At 38.8% G+C, this 20840-nt stretch overlaps 1 protein-coding gene and 1 long non-coding RNA gene across 3 annotated transcripts in view; both read left to right on the top strand.

The window, feature by feature from the left end:
• KHDRBS3 (KH RNA binding domain containing, signal transduction associated 3) overlaps positions 1-3600 on the top strand; it is a 443659-nt gene extending 440059 nt beyond the window's left edge. The window contains exon 9 of the mRNA XM_030219492.1: positions 2988-3600. Coding sequence (XP_030075352.1) covers positions 2988-3079 — 92 coding nt within the window. The 3' untranslated portion in view covers positions 3080-3600. The remainder of the gene's footprint in view (positions 1-2987) is intronic.
• Positions 3601-4032: 432 nt separating this feature from the next.
• The window catches only part of LOC115480670, a 37482-nt gene continuing 20674 nt past the window's right edge, over positions 4033-20840 (top strand). Inside the window, exons 1-3 of one of the 2 annotated variants that reach the window (XR_003943852.1) lie at positions 4033-4108; positions 4542-4603; positions 13973-14139. This is a non-coding gene — a long non-coding RNA (uncharacterized LOC115480670). The remainder of the gene's footprint in view (positions 4109-4541; positions 4604-13972; positions 14140-20840) is intronic. The other variant, XR_003943851.1, reaches the window with a different exon arrangement.

Raw genomic sequence — 20840 nt, forward strand, 5'->3', positions numbered from 1 at the left:
TTATGACTAAAGGAAAGAAACTTACCAAGGTAAGAACCTAATTTTTCCATCGATCCTTGTGGTACCCCACAGGTCAGTGTCCATGATGGTGATGAGTTGCTGCCAATCATTATGGATTGTTGCCTGTCTGATAGGATCTGTACCAGGCAAGTACTGTTCCATTGATACCTGTTTCTGTCAGTCGTGCTAGCAAGATATCATAATCCACAGTGTCAAAAGCTGCTGAGAAATCTAGCAGTATTAACATCGAGGCAAATCCCTTGTCTCGGTTTCTGTGAAGATCATCTTGCAGGGATACAAGGACAGTTTCTGTTCCATAACCAGGTCTGAATCCAGATTGACATGGATCTAGCCAGTTACTCTTTTCTAGCCATTCATTAAGTTCAACACAGACTGTTTGTTCTATGAGTTTCCCTAGAAAAGGGATGTTGGATACTGGCCTGTCATTTTCAAGTCTGTCTTGGTCAAGGTTGTTTTTCTTCAGCAAGGGCGAACCACTGCCCTTTTTAATGCTGTTGGTAATTGCCCATTAGAAAGAGAGGTGTTCACAATTTTTGTGGCACCTTCTATAAGGTCCATACTTGCCTGCTGCACTATCTTTGATGGGCAGGGATCGAGGGATGCCCACCGAGAGCTCACTCATTCAGCTTTCAGCACAAGCAGGTACTTGCAGAGGAACTCTCCGCCCTTCTAATGGCCTGTGCGGTCGAACCCGGTCCACTAGAGGAAGAAAGGAAGGGATTCTTTTCCAAGTACTTCATTGTACAGAAAAAGGACTGTGGGGATGTGTCCCATCCTTGACCTGAGGGCCCTGAACAAATTCCTAGTCCCAGAAAAGTTCAAGATGGTTTCCCTGAGCACTCTTCTTCCCATGATTCAGAAAAACAATTGGCTATGCTCTGTGGACTTAAAGGATGCATACAGTCATATCCTGATACTTCCAGCTCACAGGAAGTATCTTCGATTTCAGCTGGAAACACATCACTTTCAATACCGCGTATTACCGTTTGGCCTTGCGTCAGCTCCCAGGGGTTTTAGAATACGTTTTGGGGTAGTCGCAGCATTGCTACGTAAGCAGGCTGAGTGCATATGTTCCCTTATCTCGACAATTGGCTGGTGAAGAGCACCTTGGAAGACGGTGCTCGGGAGTCAATGTGGATGACTGTTCAGGCGCTGGAACTGCTAGGGTTCGTAATAAACTACCCCAAGTCCCATCTCCATCCAGTTCAACAATTGGAGTTTATAGGAACCTGCTCAATACGAAGAATGTCCGAGCCTTCCTCCCACAGACTCATACCGACAACCTTCTCTCCCTTGCGTCCAAGGTTCGTGCATCACAGCAGGTCACAGCTCAGCAGATGTTGAGATTGTTGGGCCACATGGCTTCCACAGTATGTTACACCCATGGTACGTCTTCACATTGAGATCTGCTCAATGGACACTGGCTTCTCAGTGGTATCAAGCCACATGAAGTTTGGAGGATGTCATCCTGGTGTCCTCGGAGCTTATGCGCTCTCTTCAATGGTGGACAGTTCGGTCCAATTTGACAATCAAGTTGCACCAGATCTCGCCCTCTATGGCAGGAAGGGGTTCAGTTGTGGCTCTGGGTACGCCATCATGCTATGTTTCTCCAGGCCTTTTATCTGGCAGGCATAAACAACGGCCTGGCCGAAAGACTGAGCAGGATAATGCAACCTCACAAGTGGTCTCTGAACATGGTTGTAGCCCGCAACATCTTCCGAGCATGGGGCACCCCCCTCGGTGGATCTTTTCGACACTCAACTCAATCACAATGTCCAACAGTTCTGTTCCAGGCTTCAGGCTCATGAAAGACTAGCGTCAAATGCCTTCCTTCTTCATTGGGGGAACAGGCCTTCCGTATGCATATCCTCCCATTCCTCTAGTGGGAAAGACTTTGTTGAAACTCAAGCAAGACCGCGGAACCATGATTCTGATCTGGCCACTGCAGATATGGTTCTTATTCTTTTGGAATTGTCCTCCAAAGAACCGTGGAGATTGGAGTGAAGCAAATGCAGGCTGAAAATCCTTGGTTGCAGCCCGAGACCCTGAAGAAGCAGCGAAACGCTGGCCACCGTCGGCTCAGGGCAGCCTTGAGAGACCGCACAGCGGGAGCAGCATCTGATTGAGAACATTGAACAGAGATAAGTGTGAACCCGTTATCTATGGGATATTTTTCTGTGTTCCTGGCGTAGCGTTTAATGCATTGAAGATCAGTTAATTTGAAAAAATGTAAATAAAGTGTTTTTGGCCACAGCGTAGAGATTTTATACAACTGGGGCCTCAGGGTTTTTTGCCTATGATGAAGAGAGGACTATTTTGTCCGTTTAGCTTGTTGAGATTGATTTTATAGTCTCTAAAGCTCTTTGAGGCTTTTTCCCTGATTATTTCTTATTGCGTGGATTTTTTTGCACACATTACTCTTTAGTGGCTTTTATAAAATACACTTTTTTGGACATTTTACATAGACATCTTGTTAGGAAATTACAGCCTTTATGCTCATTTTTATTGGTTTCCAAATAAAGAATTTTTTTTAAATGTAAAACTGAGGTTTTTCTGAGAGAAACCTTTGCTGTCCTATTGACATTTTCATAATTTCTTTTAAGATAACAGCTAACTAGTTTCTTATATGTTTTGTCGCTGAGAATGCTACTGTTCAATGAATGTCAAATCACTTTATTGGAAACATTTTAGTTCTAAGAAGAGTTCTTCGCCCACACCCGTATTTATTTTTCCTCATTTTCTAGTCATAAGCTGTTACATGTCTCCAAAAATCACCATAATAAGGAACTATTTCACTTTGTTTTCCTGGGGGGTGGGGGGATCTGTGTTATCTGTTCAGTAAATCATTAAAAAAACATTTTTGGAACAAATGTGCTGCAGTAATTGCTTGGATTGTTTAATAGGAAACCAGAAGCATAGAACATCTCAATAATAATTTCTAATTATGCTTGTTTTCCCTGTGTTAGGACAAGAAGAGTGGGCTAACTCAAGACACAAGGCACCTTCAGCAAGAACAGCAAAGGGAGCCTACAGAGACCAGCCATATGCCAGATACTGATTGTACTCTGTGATGTTATGAAATACCCAGTCTTCTCCAGTCCTGTATACTGTTCAAAGTAATTTTTTTCTATAAACAATCCCTTTTTATTAAACAAAAGTACATACATTCTGAATGGCTGGACTGAACATACACAGTTTTATTGAAAGAATCGAGACTGAACAGGATGACATGTAAAAGGAGGAACTTTGTTATTTGCAATCTGTATTTGAAAAATAGGAGATCAAAAGAAAAAAAATAACCTTTAACTAGTGTTAAACAAAAACTAGGTTTACTAAATATGTTAGTCCATTCTTTTAACATAAGCGTAACTTTTTATTTTAAGGGATTTGAACAGAACTTAGTTCTTTTACCTTTATCTTTTAACCATCTTCAAGTTTTCTCTTGTAAACCTGCATTAAAGAGGGAAAATTACAAATGCAAATAATGTGATATTCTTTTGTAATTCAAATCTTGAAATGTTCTGTAGTGTTGAGCAAAAGCCAACTCTTGCTTGATACTAAATAAACTTTTGAAAGTAAGTCCATGTGTGTGAGAGAGTAATTTTATGCCTTATTTAAAAAAATATAAATAGTAGTAAACAGGGAAAAAATTTCATCTAACAATGATCAATGGTCATCATAAAAGGTTCACACTAAATCTTGTTCAGTTTTTTAAATTTGGTATAAACATAAATATACATTTATATGCACATGGTAGATTTAAATGCTGTTTAAAGTATTCAAATGGTATTCATCTGCTTGTGTGCCACCTTAAAACAGTGCAAACAAAAATCTTGTTTAAAATGTTTCTTTAAAATAGATAATGAATTTTCTGAAAAGATGTGACTAGTTTTCATCTTGTTGAGCATTTTTTCACTAGTGCAACTTTGGAATTTTTATGAGAATTTTGCTACCTTAATGAACATCTCACTCCGTGCTGGAAGCAATTAACACAAAGCTTTTAAAGACATTCTGACTTGTCTAATTGAGGTCGCATTCATCAGAGACAGAGGATGTGTAACCCTTAAAACGGTCTTCATTTGCAAAGGTAAATAAATCAAATAAGATTTTAATCTCACTTAATTTATCTTAATATAACCAATAAAAAGCAGGGAGAATACAAATTAGAAAGTTCAGTTTAGAATTTAGAAAAGTTTTAAGAACATATAAATTATTTAAAATTTTTAATTTATAGTAATCTAAAAAGCCTTAGTTAAGCCAGTTTAATTGGGGCAAATTATTTCCTATTAAACAATATGTAAAACGTCATAACTAGCAGTTTGTAATACTTTTTTTCCATAAATTTTAGTAACCAAGAGCTTGTCTTAAAAAGTAATTAATGTTGACTAAAGATTTTCTTTCTTTAATGATTTAGTTTTAATATTAATTGTACTTCTATTACATTTGTGAAGTATTTGACGTTTTCATATAAATAGTACAATTTAAATGAATTAAATTAATAGACTTTTTTCTCTTCCCAGGAAACACTAGCATCATGAAGGAACAAACAGAAGAAAAATATCTTAAATATGCTGAACCATTGGTAGGTATATATTTTTAGTAGCACTATAAACAATTTTAAAGATTTGAAAACTATCATCCTTTTCCCAAAATGGTAGTTAATAGAATACAAAATGAAGTTAGCAAACTGTAATTACATCACCTGTCCAAGTCATTATAAATTCTCTGGTGTCCCCAATTGGAAGGTAACCATTGTGATTCTTTCAAAACAGATGAACCTAAGAATAAGAGTATATAATCCTCCATGTGCAGATCTCCAACCATAGACTAGCTTCTTTCTTTACCTTTCTAGGTGGCATGAGATGATGTTTCAAATTCCCATGGTGTTGGTTTGCTGAAGGCTGATCATAAATACAAGGGGCAATTCTATAAAAGGACTCCTCCATTTATGTGTCCCAATGCTGCATAGGGAGCACCTATTCCAGAATAACATCTAGGTGCCGGGATTCTGTTATAGAATACTAGCGTAAACCTGCATTGCTGTGGCCTAAATTTATGCACAGCCATTTACAGTAGATCAATGCTAAGCATAAATAGACACACCTAAGTGTACCATGCAACATGAGTAACAGGAGACATGCCTATGCCCCTCGCATGCTCTGACCACATGTATGCCCTCTTGAAGTTATGCGCTATCTTACAGAATAGTGTGTAGTGTATTTGTGCATACAGGCTGCTTTTTTGTGCACCTAACGTACCCAGTTATAAAGCCCAAAATGTTGCTTATGATCTGTAGTTGGAAGGCTAACAAGTTAATTGTTTCTCATTCATGTTCTTTCAATCTGACAATACCCAGTATCAGCTATATAATGTTGCAAATATCCACACTTCACAAATGGGCCTCTCGATTTTTTTTTTCTGACCCAGAATAACAAGTTAAAATGTAATTTAAAAAACTGTGCTACTGAATTTCTTATATTGTTGCATCCCGAAACATCTAAATGATTTCCGTGTGCATAACCCAACTGGTGCTTGAGCAATTGTACTGATGGCCTCGATATAGATCAGTATTTAAAATACTTAACTTTTAGAGCACTGTTTACTGTCGTGCTAGCGTTTTTATCACGTGCTAAATGCTAGACATCCATATGTTCCTATGGGTGACTTGGTGTTTAGCACATCCCAATTGTTAGTGTGCTAAAAATGTTAATGCACCCTTAGTGCTTCTTAGTAAACAGGGCCCTTATTTTGCAAGTGTCATCAATTTCCCACTGAGCATGTACTATACAAGCAGTCCGCCTGAGAGGATTCTGTACATATTTTAAAATTTGGCTCAATTATTGACAAGGATTTTATAAAGATGTTTTGCACGTAAATGATATTTTAGAAATTTGCCCGTATACTAAAGCAGCTCATTTAAAAAAAAAAAAAAAGCCAAAATGAATGCGTGCAGTAGGTTTTGTAGACTTTTTTGCAGAAAAAATATAGCTTTAGGTGCTATATTTATTTTGTCTACAGCTGGCTGAATAAAAGGCCACTTCATACAGATACGACATCATAAAATTAAAGGACCCACTCTCCTTAGGTAGTCTCATAGTACTACCACTAGGGATCACTGACAGTCAGCCACTAAGGCATGAGCAGGTTTGATCACTCCTTCCACCATTATCATCATTTATTTTATCATTTATTTATTTTGTTATACCGTCTCTTATTGCTAGGCAAGTCAGAACAGTTCACAGAGCAAATCCTATATAATAAAAAGCACCTCCAACATTCTGAAGCTGACTTTGTGGTACTGTGGCAGTGTAGGGTTCGAAAGTCTGTAGTTCAGTGTTTCATTGGCTCTCACTGTCCCCGCCCTCATGTTGAGGAAATGGAACACTGCATAGTTGCCAAGCAAACAAACGCGACGTCACAGGAACGAAGAACCAATCAGACAGAATAGAACTTGGAGGAGGGAAGTGCAGTGGATTGAATCTCTAACAATCATATACAGGGAGGTATGAACAAAAGTGGAGGCAAGTGCACAGAACAGAAGGGAAGACAAACATTTAATCACTTTGGGTTCATTTTCAAAGCACTTAGACTTACAAAGTTACATAGGTTATTATGTAACTTTTGGGGGTATTTTCAAAGCACTTAGACTTACAAAGTTCTATAGTAACCTATGGAAGTTTGTTAAGTACTTTGAAAATGAGCCCCTTAGTAAGTCTAAGTGCTTTGAAAATATGCCTGTTTGTCACTCAAACAAACACACACAGACATCACACACACAATCACTCTGTGTATCTCTCTCTTACACTGTCTGTAAAACACACTGTCACTCTCAGTCTCTCACATGGGCAACTGTATGTTGCATTCTCACGAGTAAGGAACTCTTCTGATGTGATTGTTAAACTGATTGAAGGGCCTGAACAAGGAAAACTTTTACCACATTGTAACACAGTTTACACAAAAAATATTGTATATAAAGAAATCTTACACATGTAAACAACAATTATATTCAGAATACAACCATGGAAACATTAATGACAGGCACTCATTACATTGCTAGCGCCTGTTTCATTGCGTTAAGAAATGGGCCTTTTTTACTAGTTATACATTAAAACACAAATTAATTTAGTAACTCCATTAAATGATAGAAAAGAACAGATAAATCTTCCATGCCCTTGGGGTGAAACAAGGTTGCAAGGTGAGGAGGGGCAGTTCAAACCCTATTTTGAGCATAACATTTTACACCAGCATAGTATCTGGGAGGGGCAGCATCAGGCCCATTGGGCCGCCAGAAAGTGTATGCAGAGCCCAGGGGCCTCCAGATCTGGCCAATGACCTCTTTAAATTAATGACACCACTGCACAAAGAGCACATTATGGGGGGAAATTTTCATGTGTTGAGTTTACCACAGCCTGGAATGCACAAAGTTTCTGGCTGTGGCAATACAAGGAAAATTCCCTGTAAAGCATAGATAAGGATGGAAGTGAGCCAAGAGCTCATTTGCATCTCATAGCTACACTTATTAACCCTGGAACATTGTTATGGTTAGTTTATAGGCACTGTAGGTAATAAAATGGATGTTTGGGTCCGTGCATTTAAAACTATAATAGTACTTTATAAAAGGCTTGGTTTATTTATTTATTTGTTTGTTTGTTGCATTTGTATGCCACATTTTCCCACCTTTTTGCAGGCTCAATGTGCCGATTCCGTTCTGAACAAATACATGATACGAATGAATATAAGGTGATGTTGTGATAGATAAGGTACATGTAAGTTAGGTGTAGTTGGGGGAACTTAGAAAGGGAGGGGGGGGAGGAAGAGTCAGGTAATATCCTTTATGTTCTTTGGTTGCATTGTGTCGCACGTGTCCATGTATTAAATGTTGGGTCGGTGGGGTATGCTCTTTTGAATAGGACCGTTTTTAGTGATTTCTGGAAATTAAGGTGGTCTGGCATAGTTTTTACAATTTTTGGCAGTGCGTTCCATAGTTGTGCGCTTAAGTAGGAAAAGCTGGATGCATAGGTGGATTTATATTTGAGTCCTTTGTTGCTTGGATAATGGAGGTTTAGGTATGATCGTGTAGATTTAGTGGTATTTCTGGTTGGCAGGTCAATAAGGTCTGTCATGTATCCAGGTGCCTCGCCGTAAATGATTTTATGAACAGTAGTGCAGATTTTGAATGTGATTCATTCTTTGATTGTTAGCCAGTACAATTTTTCTCTGAGTGGTTTGGCGCTGTCAAAACGCGTTTTTCCAAATATAAGTCTGGCTGCTGTGTTTTGGGCAGTTTGAAGTTTCTTTATGATTTGATCTTTGCAACCCGCATACATTCCATTACAGTAGTTGAGCTTTTTAAAAAATATGTATAGGACCACCACAGATGTGTGTGTATTTGGTGCAATGTACAACAGGAGAAGCTTTTTGTTAAATAACACATTCAAAAATAGAACAACATTACTAGTGGTCTTGAATTTATAAGCTCCAAGTTCCATTTATTATTTGATATACCATAAATCATTCTATTCATACAAAAAGTACTCCTTACTCCTTCAATATTTTTAATGTATTTATTAATCATATATGCCTATGAAATACAGTCTCCCTAGGCACTCACAGTCACTTGCAGCTTCCACTCAGGCACAATTCTTGTTAATTTCCTTTCACTGCTACTATTGCTTCTAATTGATTAATTATCATAACACTTTTCAACACATTTCAACATCAACCCCATATTTTGTGCAACCCAGTACACATAGCTCTTTTTTATGTCCGTACTCCAGGATATTATTGAGGCACTATTTCCCACGTCATCGGAGTGCCTGCAAAGTCCTGAACCTTCCGTTCATACTTTTAGAAGCTCTTTGATAATCTTGTGCTTGAGAATCTTTTCAGCCAGGGACCAGCTACCAAGGTGCTGTATATCAATTTATCCACTTCAGCTAAAAAAAGTCCTTTAAATCCACCGAGCTCTCAGTTTCTCATCTTGGCCCTCTATGCGTGACCGCATTTCGGAGTTTTTTTCCTTCATCAGGTGGAACCAATTTCAAAAAGACGCGCTGTATAGATAAATATATCAACATAACCATAACCACTTTTTTAAATTGGCTGATTACTGTCAGGATCTCTCACCAACTCAGGACTAATCTGACTACCTCAGGACGCTGTACCTACAAGGCACCTCCCAGGGGTTTAGGTCTAGATTAACTCCTCCCCCTTTACGTATTACGTAATCACTGCCACTCAACTTCTAGGTTAAGCCCTCTAGGGGCCACCGTAGCCCATTCAAAAATATATCTCTGCTCTATATTATGCAACAGAGCACTCATATCTCCACCACATGTCCACGTTGTTATTTGTGTAAGCACCACGCTTTTCAACTCATCTATCGTGTGTTTTTTATCTAACCAATGGTTGACCAATGGAGTATCTATTTTTTGGGGTTCTGATATTACTAATATGTTCCGCTAGCCAACTCTTCAGCTTCCTTTTGGTGTGCCCAATATAGTACAGCGAACAGGGGCATATAATACAATAAACTACTCTTTCGCTATCACACATAGTCTGAGCTGATAAATAAAAACGCCTAGTGGATCCTGGTTTGTATATCCACGTGGTGTTTAACGCATATTTACAGTAAGCACATTTGCTGCATGCTGCCCTCCGGTTCTATTTCTCTCTGATCTTTTCAATAATTCTCCCAAATTTGATTTGCGGCGGTAAGCTATTTTGGGGTGGTCGCTGAATTCTGAATGCACCGACAACACATGCCAGTACTTGTGGACCAACTGTCCAATTTGAGGTGCTCGATGTGAAAAAGGGATTACACACGCTAACGATCCTTCCATAGATCTCTGCTTGGGGGCGAACAGCCACGATCTGTGTGTATATCGTGCCCTTTTGTAGGCTTTTTTTATAACCTTCCAAGGATACCCTCTCTGGCGGAATCTATGCATCATCTCCTCTGCTTGGACTTTAAAGTCTTCCACAGAGGTGCATAATCGCCTCAATCTTAGAAACTGCCCGACAGGAACCCCTCTACGCAACCCTATATGATGATGACTGGTAAAATGCAATAGGGTGTTCCTGTCAGTGGGCTTCCAAAATATGGAGCTAGAAAATCCCCCATGCTCGTTACACATAATCTTTATATCCAAAAAATCTAACTCATGTTTGGCTATGCGATAAGTAAACTTGATGCAAGGATCCGCCTTACTGAGGGCATTAATGAATATATCCAGATCTTGTTCCGTTCCTTTCCAAAACATGACTACATCGTCTATATACTTCTTCCATAGCCAAAACATGACTACATCGTCTATATACCTCTTCCATAAATCATAACAGAAATGTCTCAGCGGTTTACAAAGTCAATAAAAATTAAAGGGATTGGAGTGGACAAAAAACCAAAACATTTGGGAAACACAAGAAGGCAGAGTTACATCAGCAATCACAATAGGGATAAAGGGTGGGGGGGGGGGAAACATAATGAATTAAAATAATGCTGCACTCACCATTAATTAAAAAGATCAGCCAGAGATGGCTGGGGGGGAGGGGAAAGCCTGGGTGAAAAGAAAGGACTTAACGCATTTAAATTTTTGAAAAGAAGGTTCGTCTAATAGTGAGAGGAAGGTCATTCCAGAGTTTGGGAGCTACTACACTAAAACATGTGGTTCTTATGCTATCTAACTAGATATGTCATGGAGAAGGTACTGTAAGAGATGAACGGAGGCTGCTCAGTGTAGAATAGGAAGATTAGCACGAAGTAAAGGGACACCGAGGTGAAAAACCTGATGTACACTAATAAGATATTTAAAAGGGATGCGATAAGCCACCAGAAGCCAATGTTCAGACAGGAACAAGGGTGTTACCATAGTCATATCTCTTTTTTCCAAATATTAACTTCATCGCTGTGTTTGGACCAGTCTCCTGATTTGTGTCAGTGGAAGACCATGATGGCACTACACACACTTATAAGTTACGATTTTGAACTTATACCTCTAAATTCCAAAACTTACATTTATAAGTAACATAGTAGATGACGGCAGAAAAAGACCTACACGTGATAGGTTTTGTAAACCTGCACATCCACAAGGAGCTCATTTGGCAACAAGTAGTAGTTTTGAATGCCAGAGAGGTAAGCATAAGCTTCCCCTCAAGCATTCATCTAACCCTGAGTCTAAATGAATAGTTAACCAAAGCAGGTGGAAATGCTGAGGGAAACTTTTCAGCAGTAACAAGTATTGCCATTCTGAAATATGATTGATATATATATATATATATATATATATATATATATATATATATATATATATATATATATATATATATATATATATATATATATATATATATATATATATATATATATATATATATATATATATATACACACACACACACACACACACACACACATATACACATTTGTACTTTGAAGGACTACCCAAAGCACACCCAGAATACTACACCTTTAAATTGCCATATGCTGCCAGATTCATGTATGTGAGTTCTAAAATCACTACTTACATGTCCATACTCATTTACATATGTAAATGGCATCATAGGTCATTTTAAAAGGATTGTGCCATTTATGCATGTAAAAAACTGGTTTATAAATGATCCGGAAATTTAAACAATGAGTAAGGTCATCAGATTTGCAGATGACGTGAAATATTCAAAGTTCTGAAATTTTATACTGACTGTGTAAAGTAGCAGGAGGTATTTGGAAGACTGGGCATCCAAATTGTAAATGAAATTTGATGTGTGCAAGTGAAAATGAATAGAGAATAAAACAAAATATACCATTATGCTTCTATATCGCTCCATTGTAAGACTGCATCATGGGCCTTATTCTATAAAGATTATGCTCCTAAACTTACACTCCTAAAATTTATGCTCATAATTTATGATATAAAACCTATTTTTGAGCATAGAGTATGCTTGTAATTTAGGAGCATAAGTTTTAGGAGCATAGCCTGTATAGAATAAGACCCTTCTGTGCAATTCTGGTTGCCACATCTCAAAAAAGATATAGTGGAACTGGAAAAGAGAAGAGTGACCAAAATGATTGAGGGGATGGAAGGACTCTCATACGACGAAAGGCTGGAGAGGTTGATGCTCTTCAGCTTGGAGAAGAGACAGCTGATGGGAGATTTATTTTTGTTACATTTGTACCCCACGCTTTCACACTCGTGGCAGGCTCAATGCGGCTTACATATTGTATACAGGTACTTATTTGTACCTGGGGCAATGAAGGGTTAAGTGACTTGCCCAGAGTCACAAGGAGCTGCTTGTGCCTGAAGTGGGAATTGAACTCAGTTCCCCAGGACCAAAGTCCACCACCCTAACCACTAGGCCACTCCTCCACTCAGGTCTGTAAAATCCTTAATGAAGTACAATGAGTATGTGCGAATCGATTGTTTAGTCTTTCAAAAAGTAGGAAGGCTAGGGCATACTCCATGAAATCAACATAGCACGTTTAAATCAAATGAGAAAAACATTTTTTCACTCAATGTATAGAAGCCCTGTAGCTCCTTGCCTAGCAAGTAGTAAAATAGTTAATATAGGAGGAAAAACCCATAAGCTGTTATTAAGGTAGGCCTGGAGAAAGTCACTACTTGTCCTTGGAGTTCAGTAGCATGAACCCTTGCTATCTTTTGGGACTCTGACAGGTACTTGTGACCTAGACTTGCCACTGTTGGAAACAGGATACTGGGCTAGATGGATCCTTGGTCTGATCCAATAGAGCAGCTTGTATGTTCTTGTGTTCTTAACTGTGCATACACTTTAACACGATCTGGTGATACAGCTTGGGCAGAGGGGAGTTGCAGTGTATGCACACATTTTATAAAATACTTGTGTGTACACTTGGGTAATTTTATAAGGAATTGTCTAGTTTTAAATGCTAAGAATTTGCGTTTGTGCACATAATTTAGTAATTTATGTGCATACATAGTCCCTTATGAAGTACTGATTATTGTGAAAGTATACATGCAAGTTTCATGGCACGTGCTTTCACCAAGGGCATGCAGGGGGTGGAGTTTGAGCGGAGCATGGGCAGATTCCACATTTAGGCACATAGATTTTAAACTTCCTTAATTTGTGCATATGTATGAAGTACACGCTAACATTTACCCCAGCCAAAGAACTGGTATACACGATCGCACCTACATGTGTGTGCATTCTTTTGCACCTATGCTAGTGTTTTATAATGTCAATCATCATGTATTTGATTTTCGAAAATAGGCGCATGAAAGCAGTCCTTTATTTACACATTTTTTAATGTAGAATTCCTCCATCATGAGATCTGGCTTCACCTCGACCCAGGTCTGATAGCTACCCCTGCAGATTCAACCCCTGGCTTTCTGTGCTTCACTGTTCAGGGTTGACACCCTTCAGCTTGCTCTCTACCCCCCCCCCCCCCCCCCTTTAAAATAAAAAAGACCCCTGATTTCTTTCTGTTCTCCAGTTCTCTCTTTCTCCTCACCCTTTAATAAGACCACATTTCCTTTCTTTCCCCTAGGCACCCACTCCCAACTCACTCTCACTCTGCATCCCAGTCCCCTTTGAGGCATATTTTCAAAGCACTTAGCCTTCCAAAGTTCCATAGGTTTCTTTGAAAATGAGCCCTTTGTGTCTCCCTAAAACTAATCACATTACAAGAGAAGGAAAATGACTATATATCAAGCTACATCTTACTATTCTGTTGGGCCCAATGTCTGATTTGAACTGCATGTCTTTATGTTGGCCTGTATAGTTCAAATCACCAATTAAGCTTAGGGCAGCAGAGAGGTGTGGACATTCTTTCTCCTTCTCTTGCTATATGACTGGTAAGGGGATGGGGGAACCAGTAAAAGGATTGGGAAGAGAAAGCTACTGCTGCTTCAGCAGTCTTGTATTTCAGCAGTGCTAAGGTTTTCTTTGTGATCTACCACCACTTCTTGTTCCAATGCAGAATTTTGTGCAGCAGGTGCTGAATGCTGCACAGGAGAGGAATTCAGCACTATTTCTACAATGCACAGTTGTACAGAATTTCCCAGGAATAAAGCAGCTACAGTACACATTTTGTCAGAGTGTCCTGCCATTGTACTTCTGATGTAACCATCTCAAAAGGGTACAAGGGTAAGCCTTTCTGCTGAAATTACTGGCAAAGTGCTTACATTTGAAAGATGTTTTTGTGTTGTGGACAGTTCTTGATTGGCTTTTGGATGGAAGTGATTTCCAGTTTCTTTTAATCTGAGCCAGATTTAAACTGGTGAGCCAGAAGTCCAAGGCATTAAAAGAATTGCCTCTTAATCTATATATGGGGGTGTTTGAACACCTACACGAGATTTGCTGTTTTGGGTCACACCAAAGGTCCGAGCAAGCTGAGTGTGACCTGAATTGGAAACTTCTGGAAATAGGACAAGTACCTGGTAGATTATATGCTGTTTCCCCCCACCCCCACACACACACACACTTTCCCCCTGGGATAAACCATGACTTTCTGCAAATCTACCTTAATGGTTTGTAGGCTTTACCTCTAGAATTTTGTCCAAACTTTTTTAAACCTACCTACAATAACTGCTTTACCCTCTAACAACACATTCCTGAGCTTAATTATCCATTGAATAGAAAAATATTTTCTCTGATTTATTTTAAATGTACTCCTTAGTAAGTTATTGAGTCCCCTAGACTTTTTACTTTTTGAAATTGTAAACACATGGTATGGTGTCCTTCGCTGAGCTCAAGTCTGTCAGGTTATGCCACCTCTCTCAGCACAAGCCAACCAGACTATATGATCACTTCCAGATCCCTCTTCATGAATATCCTGATTTGAACAGTAATACTATGATCCTTTGGAAGCAGCACAGGGAGTATAGGCAATGTGGGGAAAGTCTTGTACTGTGTTCCTCTTTTTGTACCCTATGATTTATGTTTCCATTCCAAATAAAATAGGAGAGACAGCAGTCTTTGTGGATGTGGCCAGAGATGACTTATAGAGTCATGTTACTTCTGCCAGTCTTGCTATTGTTCTGGGTAATAACACTTGCAATTGAGAAGAGAGGAGTCAACTACAGGGGATGGAGGAACACCAGCCCCTACCAACGTAGCAGGAACAGTCTAATGGAGTAGGTTGAATGAGTCAAAAGATCTTCAGAAACAAAGTGTTTATTTCAGTGTGTACACTGTGAAGACTTGACATGGAAATATATATTTCAGTTCATGCAATTTATTAATGTGCTATCTAAATTAAAGCATATTGGTGTTTTGTCCTCTGTATACTTTTCATACTCCATAGATTGTCTTTTGGCCTTACAGGAAATATATATATTATGTACTTATATATGTAATTAATCCCTTTTTTGAGGTTCTTTGAACTTTATGTTTAATTCATTGGATTTTATTTTAATGTCATTTATGATTGTGTTGTTATTGTATATATAATTTTAGACTCCTGAGGCAGGCTTCCAGCTCCGAAACACAGTTCCATGTCGAGTCTTCAAGGTGTATACATTAAAATAAACACTGTGTTTTTGAAAACGTTTTGACTCGTGTTTTTGGAAGTGCCATCTCCCTTACCCAACTCCACTAGATTGTTCCAGTTGAGAAGGGAGACACCACAAAGGCAGACAGACCAAGAAATCTGTGCTTGAGGAAGATCAACTTGCAAATTCACTGCTTCAGCTCCAAATGTCAGAAGATGTAGATGGGGCAAGTTTTTCCTAACTGTTACATCCTTTCCTATGACAACTATTATCTATTTGGTCTCTTCTGTTATCTGTTGTACATTAATATGGTAAGGAAATTCATCTAGAGTTAACCCAGAATAGCAGAATTCACAGATGAGTATTCCAAATCCTCAAGGACTAGGCTTCTAAAATTGCTTTGAGTAGAAACAAGAGTTAATTCAGCTAGTAGAGTAATGAATGTCATGTTGTCAGGTAATGGAAGCATATCTTAAGTGACTTCTTTTACCAAGGTCACTGCCTGATTACAGATTTTAAATTAGACTAGGTAGTCTAAGATAAGGAAACAGTTTGAATTAATGCCCCTACTGTGATGGAGAGAAGATGTTTGATTAGCACCACTATTGTCATTCATACACCAATTTAATGCCACAGTGATTTAACTGTGAACAAATATCAGTTAATGAGCTGCTTTAAATCTAGGTGTTAGAAAAGAAAAAGTGTTCAGTGCATGTTCACACCATTTGCCCAGTTTGGTGTAGTTGATTAATAATGACACATAACTGCAAGTCCCAAAGAAGAAAGAGAACAGGAAATGATAAAAACTGAAAAAGGGAGAGGACCAAAATATTAATCTTTGTGTAAACTCAAATTATTCCAATTACTTTTTGCGGTAAGATTAAGTATACCATAAACGGACTATTTTGAGTGTGAAGCATTTTTTTCCACTTAAATTATTCATCTCCTTCTTTCGAAAGCCTCACTGGGTTACATTGTGTGTTCCTACTATCAATTTTGTATGTTGCTAACATCATAAGAATGTGTTTACTTAATTTTGTCTGCATTTGATAATAAAGAATTGGCTGTATTTGACAAAAAAGAATTGGTTGGAAGTTCTGTAACCCTACTTTAGTATCAGTTGCAAAAGTCTGTGGTAGTTAGGGCCCAGTATGTTCTATAAAAGGAATATGAGAACTTTTTAAAGATAACAGAATGCATCAAATTATCCCCTTATATTCAAATTAGCATTAAATTACTCTAGAAACATGGCATCAAGTTTTTCTTAGACCTTGCCTATAAATGTTTTCATGTTTTAAAGCTTTATGTGGTATATGGGAGGCTTTGAAACTCTCACTTTCAAATCTGTTGTAGAGTTTGATAGGGACATTAAAGAGGATCCCCTTAAAAACTTATAGGTTAATATCTAAACACTGTAGTTTGTATTTAAAAATGTATCCGGGTATTCAGTGACAGATGCTATCCTGATATCAACCCTGAATATCTGGGTATTCTGCCAATAGCTGTATCCAGGACCATACACTGATTTTCAGCAGCATTATCCAAATTATGTTGCTGCAAATCATTACAGACTATCCCAGCACTATCCAAATAGTGCTGGGGCAGATTGAGAGAATATTCAGATAGCAGCGGTAATCAACGCCCATATCTGGATAAATTAGGACAGCGAAAGATTTTTCCAGATACCAGCACTATCTGAATATTTCCAGCTCATCCCAGACTGTTCCCACAGTATCCAGGTAGTGCTGGAGCAGTCTGTAAAGATTTGCCGTGGTGGTATCTGCATATTGCTGGTGAAAATCAGTGGCTGGTCCTGGTCAGTGGCATTTATGCAGATGGCAGGTGCTGCTTCCCAGAAAAGTGCATTTAAATATCAGGCCTTTAGTTTACTTTATTGTTTGAACTGACAGTTCTACAAATTCAGGAGTGAAAAGCAAATTAGGCACAGCAGTATATCTCCAAGGAACACAGCCAAATACTCAAATCAACCTGAGGAAAACAGCCCATGGTTTATCTTAAACTAATAAGCAGTTTACACAATTCAGGATTTGAACTGAATAGAGGTATTTTGTGTTTAAACACCTGCAGATAAGAAATCTCAGCTGGTGTTAAGATTAAATACACTCAATATTTGTTAACACAGTACAAATATTAAGAATAAAAACACTACATTTTGTGCTTCTGTTCTCATGAGGAGCAATTCTATAACAAGGAGTCCACATGTATGTGCCACTTGAATATGTAGATGCACAAAAGTGAGGGATGGGGAGTCAAGTCCAAAATCTTAAACACCAACAACACAGGTGGCCCACAATAATGGCAAGCAAGTGTATGTGAAAAGAAAAGCATGTTATATTTAATGGAAGAAAAAAACCTCAAGGAGCTCCTGACCAACAGGTCTAAAGAGCTTAGCTAGTTTAGCTATGAACAGGAATTTTTTTCAATTTGAAAGGAAGATTTACCAACAAGTATCTGGCATAGCCATGGGAGCAACGATGGCTCCCTCAGTGGCCAACCTGTTTATGAATGACTTTGAAGAAAAGTATGTACATGGAGGATAGTTGTTTGAAAATGTGCACCTTTGGGTGTGGTCATTGATGACATTTTTCTTTTATGGGACGAGAGTTTGGATCTTTTACATCAGGTTTTGCATTTTTTTTGAATAGTTGTCATCCCAGGATTCAGTTTGTAATGCATGTTCATGATCTTGAGAGATCTTTTATGGATGTTTTGGTCAAGAAGACCACTGATGGATTCTCTACTACCATTTTCCATAAGGATACTGATAACACATTTTTAAATTATCAGAGTTGCCATCCGCCCTCGTTTAAAAATAGCCTCCCCTTCTCTCAATTTTTGAGCTATCGGAGGATTTGTTCTACAGACAGAGAATTTCGTCATCAATCCAAATCACTTTTTGACAGACTGGTTGCTAGAGGTTACCCTACCTCAGTGGTACAACAGGCACTCTGTAGGGCGAAGTTTAATAACCGTGATTTGCTGTTAACACCTAGAGGACCTACCAAGGAGGAAGAAAGAACTTTAATATATATGATGAGATACACTAGAAGTTCCCCGCAGGTGGTCCGCTCTGTAGGCAAACAGTGGTCACTATTGCAATCTATTTCTACCTTCAGGGACTGCTCACTGAGATTTGCCTACAGTAGAGGTAGAAATTTTAAAGGAGCTTTTCTGCCCCTTGGTCCTTCCAGCGTTATCTAATGAGGACACCTTTAGTCTGGGAAGGATTTGTCAGCATATGGAGTGTGGTGAATGTACAGTATGTTGTGTCATGATGGAAACCTCAGAGTGCACGAATCCAGTCACAAGCAAGAAATATTACTTGAGACAGTTCACCTCCTGTAAATCTAAAGCGGTGATTTACTGCTTGCAATGTACCTGTAAGAAGATTTGTGTTGGACAGACATCTAGGACATTGCAAGTTCGTCTGGTTGAGCATCAGAATGCCATCCAGACCGGTAAAACCAATTTACCTTGGCGACGCATTGCATCTCGTGTTGCCATTCTTTTGAAGATTTGCAATGTGTGATATTACAGCTTGTGCATCCATTGAAAGAGAGGGGGCGATATCCAAAGATTGCTACTTCCAAGAGAACATAAGTGGATTTTTTTTTTGAAGTTGAACATGGATGGATATAGGAAGGTTTTTTTAGCCGATGATGAGGAACAGATCTTATTGACCAAAGTACAGGTCATTTTGATCGACTGTAGCTCTTTAGACCTGTTGGTCAGGAGCTCCTTGAGGCTTTTTCCTTCCATTAAATATAACGTGCTTTTCTTTTCACATACACTTGCTTGCCATTATTGTGGGCCACCTGTGTCGTTGATGCACAAAAGTGTACATTTACCCACGAAAGTGACAGCAGGGTGACTAGTAGGCATATTTTCAAAGCACTTAGCCTTCCAAAGTTCCATAGAAACCTATGGAACTTTGGAAGGCTAAGTGCTTTGAAAATATGCCTCTAAGTGTTATTCCATAACAGCATCCATGAGTGGCAGAAGTGCAAGGGAAGCATACACATGGTTGGGACCCTCTTATGCACTTTACATACTGCATATAGGGGCCCTTTTACTAAAGTGTGTAGAAGCCTGTGCACGTCAAATTGGAACTACCTACTGCCAGGCTACCGCAAGCCCTGGGCAGTAATTCCATTTTTGATGCACATCCAAAGCGCACCGTAGAAATTTTCTACCATGTGGCGCTTACCCAGCGGTAATTGGCAGTGTATGTGTGCTGAAAATTACTGCCTGGTTAACGCGTGAGACCTTACTGCTAAGTCAGTGGGTGGCGGTAAGGTCTCAGGCTGAAAATGGATGCGCGCTGGTTTAAATTTTGCCGCACATCCATTTTCTACCCCCTCAAGACCATTTTTGCAGGTGTGCTGAAAAATGGATCTGCGCGCTTCCAAAACACGCGCCTACAATAGCGCAGGCCATTTTTCGGCACGTCTTAGTAGAAGGACCCTACAGTCAGGTACATTCATTCCTGCAACTATAGTTCTGCCAAGTCAATGGCTTGTGTAATTGCAGGGGTATAAATGTAAGATGCACTGATATCGAATTAAGCTAGTACTCTTTATGGATTCTGGGAGCCGAGATGCCATCATAGAATAGTTTCTCACCGCATAGCACTAGGGCATCTAAATGGAGAACCCAGGTAGAGAATTGCCACCTTAATGTTCTTTCTGTGTACTTGTCAGCTTTTTAAGTCTTTGTTACGTTTTGGGACACAAGTCATGACCCCCTTTACAGTATTGCAGATTAGAGTCCAGCCCTGAAAACAGGCTTAACTATAATTTACACAGAAATTTCATTGAAGCATTCTTCTAATCAGAGTGTAAAACCCTATTGCAGCTTTAAACTTTACACTTATGAAAATCATAGTTCTGTCGTAATCATGCCAAAAATTGGAGTATATAGGTCAAACAGTATGATTCTATAGATGATATCATGATACCGAGATCAAATGGTGTAAGAATTGCCTTTAAAATTTGCACCTTGATTCATAGGATCATTTATGGTGAAGTTCCTGGATACATGTTAAATCTTATAGATCTACCACCCAGAAATAGTTCCAGTCTTTCCCGATCCTATTTAATTTGACATTATCCAGATTGCAATGGCCTCAAATACAAATCTACCTATGCATCAAGCTTCTCCTTCATAGGAACTCAGCTATGGAATGCATTGCCTAAACTCTTAAAATCAACTCATAATCATCTGAACTTGAGGAAATTATTGAAGACCACCCTGTTCAAGAAGGCGTACCATCCAGACGTTACTTAGTTTCTTTCTTTTCTGTTCAGCAAAATTTATGGACCCTAATGCTTTTCC

The sequence above is a fragment of the Microcaecilia unicolor genome, chromosome 1 (genome assembly GCF_901765095.1).
Source record: "Microcaecilia unicolor chromosome 1, aMicUni1.1, whole genome shotgun sequence".
Lineage (NCBI taxonomy): Eukaryota > Metazoa > Chordata > Amphibia > Gymnophiona > Siphonopidae > Microcaecilia > Microcaecilia unicolor.